The sequence below is a fragment of the Gymnoscopelus microlampas genome (genome assembly GCF_963454915.1).
Source record: "Gymnoscopelus microlampas genome assembly, chromosome: 4".
Lineage (NCBI taxonomy): Eukaryota > Metazoa > Chordata > Actinopteri > Myctophiformes > Myctophidae > Gymnoscopelus > Gymnoscopelus microlampas.
In genome coordinates, this window is record NC_139941.1 from 45,986,776 (window position 1) to 45,993,995 (window position 7,220).

A 7,220-nucleotide genomic window follows, 5' to 3' on the forward strand; every position below is an offset into this window, starting at 1 on the left:
ATTGTGGAAGATGAATTGGGTAATTTCCAGCTCTTGAAAAGTTTTGTAATTACACAGTAATTCTGGAAAAGTATAGTATGCTCAATCCTGCTACACATACTGTAAGCACATACATATTTATCCAGTTGTAGACCCACTGTCTTAAGTTGTGAAGTAATGTGACCTTTTGGTAGTCAAATTGCCCTGGCTTCAATCAGCATACAGAATATTAAATAAGGATCTTAATCCAATCAAAACATAACATTTTCCTTTCCAGTGTGTCATTTTCTTTATACTTAATGCTACAAAGATTATAGTACCCTGCCCTATGAGTTTCTATGAAGTTCTTTCTTAAAGTTTTGAAGTGTGTGTTGGTTGGACGTGTCCTCTGTTATAATTCTGTGCCATGCATGCTGACGAGATGCCCTCAGGCCATTGTTGTGGTCTGTGGCCCCACTGTTCTGACTGAGGTCTTTAAAGCTTGGGGGAGTTTCTCACTGCTGTGGTCGGGTGCATACAAGCACCCATGGGTTACTGCTGTAAGTGGTGAAGCCTTTGTGCTATTATCGGCTGATTTGTCTTTGTCAACAGGTTCTATATCTCAGTGGGTTCTTACACTATAATATGCTGAATGAAAAATTCTGTGGTCGGGCAATCGGTTTTTCCTTTTCATTGATGGCATGGTAGTGATAAACAAACATTCAAAAATGTAATTGAAGGTGTCACTGTCCAGGTGCTGCTTTCCTTGCGGGATAGACTTAACTATGCTACAACAAGACATGACTCAGTCATGTATACCAGCATGCAGAACGGACGCTACGCAGCGCGTATGCTGAGGTGTAAAGTAACTAAGTACATTTACTCAAGTACTTTACTTAAATTTTGTCCTATATATCACTCTGTGTCGCGTGATTTGAACCGACGGCAGGCGTGTATAGTAGCCTTAGAGGCGACAGGCGAGAGGCGTGTCTAGTACCTTAGCTTGGGAGGACGAGACCGCCCGTTCAGAGTATGGGAAAGTATCCCCATTGGCTTAAACTTAAAGGACAGCCAATGATCGAAAACATGTCGAGAATATGTCGAGAAATGACTAGTGCTGAGTCTCTTTGTAGACCCGCATTGCATGCTGGTAAAAATGAAGAATGGAAAGCAAAACATAATCTTTGTGAACTTTAGAATTATGTCCTAGAGATAAAGATCATGTTTTGCTTTCCATTCTTTATTGTATATCTTAGTGGCAAATATATTAGTATATCACTTTATAACTGAAGATTATTCTTCACAATGTCACAATATGTGAGATTAAATTTTGACCAAACAATAACCTTCAGTAATGCTTTCCAGAACATCTGGTGTAATTCAAGAACTTACCTAGATTGTGATATGACCTAATACATTTTATACGACTGCACAGGGAAGAAGTCTTCAAGAGTTAAACACTCAGGCCATTAATTTACCGCCTCCTGTGGAGAACAACAGAGCCTGGTCTCCTCAGCAGAGCCTGGCACCCGCAGGGGGCAGCCAGGGATTTTTGTACTGAATCCAAGGTCATTCACAGTTCAAACACAAACATGAATCGGAGACTGTTTATAAATTATGTACACAAAAGCGCCACAATCTTCCCTCAGTACTACGCTGTAAAAAAAAGAAAGAAAAGGAAGAAAGACGTTTTGTCCTTGTATTGGGTGTTCCAAAGGTATTTTTCCTTAAAGTATGTGGAAGAAATGCAATGCCAATGAAGAGAAACGATTTCACTCACATGTAGGGCAGTTTCACATATTTTTAAGTACATTCAAGTGCCAAATGAAGTGATTAAACTTATGTTAAGATAGTTAATGGAATTAACAATTAATAATGGAATTTGGCTCTCGCACACTGTTAAGGATTCTAATGTTTTAAGATAAGATTGGATTCTAAGATTTCATCCAAACAGGAGAGAGAACTCATACGGGATACAGGATTAACAAGTGAAAATGGAAGTGATGACACTAAGAAATGAGCAGGCAAAATTGGAACTGGAATACAAAAAATGTTAAGCTGATAAATATGTACTCCCTCTTGATTGGCTGAAATTTGCAACCCACCTGAACATGTATTTCTTTTTTATTAAAGAGCTGGAGAGACCCCTGATACTGGACATACACTAGTCTATAGCAATGATTACTATCAGAATATAGAGCTTTACCTTTTTACAAAAAAACTTTTGTTGTTTGTTTTAACCAAGAAACTTAACCTACCTTTTTTAAAGGGGGAGCTGAACTGACTTTAGCCATTGTGTAGAGAGGGAGATCTAAAGCTTCTCTTCACCTCTTTACTTGGAAGTTGCAACGTAATTGTAGGGATGAGGGTGCCCTCTGGTGGTGATTAGGGTTAGGGTTTAGTTACCAAGTGTTATTAATGTTTTTAGGAAATTGTCTTCATGACATTGATGCAGGGAGATTTCGGCAACTGATGTAGTATAAGTATTAATTGTTATTTGAAATCAAACCTCATTGTTTTACCTCTTCTTGATGATTTTGTATCTGTCTGTGTGTTTTTCAGCAAATGGATGATGCAGTGTACACCTTTGAACAGATCCTCCACCAGAGTTTAGAAGCCCAGGGAACAGAGGGGCTGTGTAAGGTCATCCAGCGCTGCCAGGATCGAGTCATCAAGGTAACCTAACAGATGGTGCTGCTCCGGGGGTCCCCTAATTATAGTTAAACTGACACATTCATTATAATTCGCCCATAATTCATTAGGGGTGCACTGATACCACTTTTTCATGACCGAGTAAGCTACTGTCTTAAGTACTAGCAGATACAGATTTTTTTGTACGAGTGATTTCAATAATATTGATAGCAGTGTTTTAAAATCCAACAATTATAAAAATAATAATAACAATTAGCTTAAATCTATACTGGGCAGGATTTGCCCCCTTGATATACCATAAATGTATCTTAGAATTATACTGCTCAATCTTTACCTTTGGCTTAGCCGTTTTCAACAACCAATAGCCAACTACAACGCCCATCCTTGTGGTGTATGGGATCTAAGTGGTAAACACATCCCTCCAGGTTATGGGAACAAAGTCACTTTGGGTTATGAGGTTGCCACTTGTAATCACAGCTCTTTGCCAGTTGTGTTTACTCATGCTTGGCATCTTCACCGATGCCAAGCATCAGTATATTAACCGGGTATCTCAGGCGTGTTCCTGGACTGCTGTCCAGCTCTGGGCCCTCTCGAGGGTCTACCACCCTTTACGATGCCCCTGCCAGAAGGGAATTTGTCTGAGCCATCAGTGTATAAAAACACAGCAGTAGATCTAGTGCACAGTTGTTGCATACAAAACGACATTGCAGAAAGTCTGTAATGATGTAACGATATCCTCAACTGAAAACTGCTGTAGAGAGTTAACTGGTATGAATCAGGTCTCAAAACCTTTTATGGCAGCGACAGCCGTTGTCCGTCCATCTGTACATACGCACCATTCAGGTGAAGGTGATATCTCAGGAATGCCTGGAGGAAATGTCATTAAGTTTGGCAAAAGCATCTACTTGGACTCAAGGATGAACTGATTAGAATTTGGTGGCAAAAGGTCAAAGTGACTGTGACCTCATAAAACATTCTCATGAAATTCCTTCAAGACCTTCACTACATATGCTATGAGTCTGGACAAACATGAATGTAAACTGTAACTGGTTGGCAGAGGCATACAACAGTCTGCGTTGCAATATTTCTAGTTTATTTACTTATGTTAAAAAGATGTATCCATGTACAAACAATACTATTGTCTTAGCACAGCCAGTAACTGAAATATTTCCTTCTTATTGTTATTATTATTCTTCTTCTTATTTTCATAAGTAGGTGTCATTCTTAACAGTTCCAAAGTCATGTTCCATTCTGATATCGTATTGTTTTGTCCTTAGAAATTTGACTATGACAGCAGCACAGTTAGGAAGCGTTTCTTCAGAGAGGCTCTCCTTCAGATCTTCATCCCTTACATGCTGAAACAGTTGACCCCGTCCTGTGGTTCTGTAAGTACCAAAGTACACTGCAAAATATTTTGCTGTGTAGAATGAAATTGAATGAAATTGTGTTCATGTTCACACTCTGTTCTCAGTTGATGTCATAATCTGATCTTTAGACCAACATTATCATAAAGATTATTTGTCATTGTGTTTCACTGGATAGTATATTCAGGATTGAGACGGAACAAAGGGAGAGAGGGGGTATCAAAGTTTAACGTGGTTTACATATCCCAAATACATAACTTGCATGCTGGAGATCCATATACTGTTCTCCTTTGTAACTCCCATGTTTGTCTTTGTGAATTCAAGGAGCTTCCACGCTTCAAGGAGCTCATCTTTGAGGATTTCTCCCGCTTCATACTGGTGGAGAACATATTCGAGGAGGTGGTGCTCCATTCAGTCATGAAGGACATCAGTCTGGGTGAGTTCTTCATTCTCATTCATCCTGGCTATTTTTTACATTCTTTTAATAATCATGGAGTAAATGGAAGCCCCTCATTAAATCTATGTATGTGTTTAGTTGACCAACATGTGTCTCTGTCACTCTTTCTCCAGCTGTGAAGGAGGCTGCAGTCCAGAGGAAACACAATCTGTACAGAGACAGCATTGTCCTCAACAGCAGTGACCCCAACTTGCACCTCCTTGGGGAAAAACCCTCCGTTGACTGGACTGAGGAGTATGGAGCGAAGGAGGAGGTTGAGGGAGCTGGGCAGGACGATGCAGATGAGGAGGAGGTGGATTCCCTAACCCAGAAGAGGAGAAGGATGAAGCAGGTGGTGTCGATGATTCAGGAGGAAGGGTCACCGGTCCTCCCTAATGCGTCATGTATGGAAGTACCTGGGGTGGAAGGCATCCCTGAGGAGGAAGCGGAGGAGGACACATGTAGCAAATCTACCCCTGACAGCCAAGAGGGCAAGCCCTCAGACAGCCAGAATGGAATTGCCCAAAGTCCCAAAGCAACCCCGGAGCAACCCACTGCTCTGACAAATGGTCCAGGTCCCAAGGAAGGTGATGCCAGTCCAGAGATTTTGATTGAAAAACCCTCGTCATTGGCTACTGAGAGCTTACCACAGGACCCAGAGAGTCCCACAGCAGTCCTGAGTGCTATACAAGAAATAGACAACGCTGTGCAGGGTGAGGACAGCCAGCCAGCAACTGCAGAGGAAGGGGCTGCAAAGGAACAAATCCCAACCCCGAGCAACGAAGCAGCATCAACGTCAGAGGTAGCCCCGAATACTGAAGTAGGAGCAACTTCAGAGGTAACCTTAAACAAAGAAGCAGCAGCAACTTCAGATGTATCCAAGAGCAACAAAGTAGTAGCAGCAACTTCAGATGTATCCCCGGGCAACGAAGTGGCAGCAACTTCAGAGGTAGCCCCGAACAGTGAAGTAGCAGCAACTTCAGACGTATCCTCGAACAACGAAGTAGCAGCAACTTCAGAGGTTGCCCCGACCAGTGAGGAAGCAGCAACTTCAGACGTATCCTCAAACAACGAAGTAGCAGCAACTTCAGAGGTTGCCCCGACCAGTGAGGAAGCAGCAACTTCAGACGTATCCTCGAACAACGAAGTAGTAGCAACTTCAGAGGTTGCCCCGACCAGTGAGGAAGCAGCAACTTCAGACGTATCCTCAAACAACGAAGTAGCAGCAACTTCAGAGGTTGCCCCGACCAGTGAGGAAGCAGCAACGTCAGAGGTAGACTCTCCACTACCTTCTGCAGAGCAATTTGAGTCAACCTCCTCCATAACTACCACTACAGACACGGAATCGGACCCTGCGTCGTCACCGGAGAGTGCTCCTGAAGCTGCTCCACAGGTGCAGGCTACCACAACAGACTTCCCACCACCACCACCACACGATGACAGCGGCTTCCAGTCACCCACCAGTGAGGAGGAGGAGGGCGATGTTGTCCCACCGCCCCCCATCACAGAGGTTCCACAGCCTGAGGAGGGAACAACGGTTGCCAAGGCAGCATCAGAAGCGGCAGCAAAACCCAGTGACTCCGAGACGGGAGAAGAAGTCTTGAGCAAGGCAGTGATGGCAAATGAGAACTGAGCAGTTGTTTCGTGGTCTGAACTGTGCTAGCCTATACAGAGAAAGACTTCTCATGTTCATTTCCAGTTACAGATCAGTTCATATTTCATTCACTGGACTCATCATCGGATTCCACACCTGTTTTGGGGATAACAGTTATTCTGCACATTTCTAAAGTCTATGACCCCATATTTACACTGAGCGGGGCTCAGATGCTTTTGTCTTTTTGTTTTAGTTTTCTACTGTTAAGTTTTGACCGACCTGGCAACATCTGCATCCTATCCTATGTAACTATATGCTTAGTCTAATAGACGAGCTTGCACAAATTTAGACATTCCACGCTTGCTTTTCTATTTACGCAGTGAGAAATGTAGACATGAAAGACCTTGTGTCCTTATGGTATAATTGTGCATACATGGTGTATGTTAATGCCCCAGATAAGGCTTCATAGCCTACTGAATAATCTGGATGGGATGTATCATAACTCTGAATTACAGTGAGAATCTGTTGGGAGTCTTTATTTGCCAAGTACAAAAGTGGAACAGGTCTTCAAGTTGGAAATGTTTTTTCCCCAATTGTTTTGTATTTCAGATTTAAATGACAATCTGTCAAATATGTTGATACAAAAAAACTGAAATATTTCAATATTTGACAATTTCTTGTATACAGTGGGGATAACACTATTTTCCATAATTTTATCCCGTAACAAAGAAAGCATATGTATATTGTGTATAAATGCTATTATGGGGCCTCTGAACTTGTGGTCGCTTTCACGATATCAGTCATTTTTACATTCTTTTTTATAGTTTCATCAGTGTCTTAGTCTTGTTGGTTTTCCCTCTTGTTTTTATTTATTGTTTTTCACGCTCTGCATTGTGTCCCTGTCTCCCTGTCCCTTTTTGTGTGTACTTTTAAATTTATTTTACTCCTGTGTGATACAAATGACTGTTATTGATAATAAATCACTATTGATTAAATATTGTTTTAATGTTTCTTTATGGTAACCAAATGAGTAGTTCAATTCAACTATAATTAAATTCACTTGGAATTACAAATTGCAATAGCAAATGTTTAAGTATCATGACTATGAATTCAGACAATTTCATTCACACCTAAATGTATCAAGCAAATCAATTCTACTATTCTAATGCAGGGTCCCCCAGCACAGAATAATTTGAAATGGTGGCCGGGTGGCCCG

The 7,220-nt window shown here is 41.6% G+C and overlaps 1 protein-coding gene across 1 annotated transcript in view; it reads left to right on the forward strand.

The window, feature by feature from the left end:
- The window catches only part of niban2b (niban apoptosis regulator 2b), a 33,908-nt gene extending 26,909 nt beyond the window's left edge, over window positions 1–6,999 (forward strand). Inside the window, exons 11-14 of the mRNA XM_084055785.1 lie at window positions 2,521–2,634; window positions 3,888–3,995; window positions 4,299–4,410; window positions 4,545–6,999. Of these exons, the coding sequence (XP_083911911.1) occupies window positions 2,521–2,634; window positions 3,888–3,995; window positions 4,299–4,410; window positions 4,545–6,043 (1,833 nt within the window). The 3' untranslated portion in view covers window positions 6,044–6,999. The remainder of the gene's footprint in view (window positions 1–2,520; window positions 2,635–3,887; window positions 3,996–4,298; window positions 4,411–4,544) is intronic.
- The last annotated feature ends 221 nt before the right edge of the window (window positions 7,000–7,220 follow it).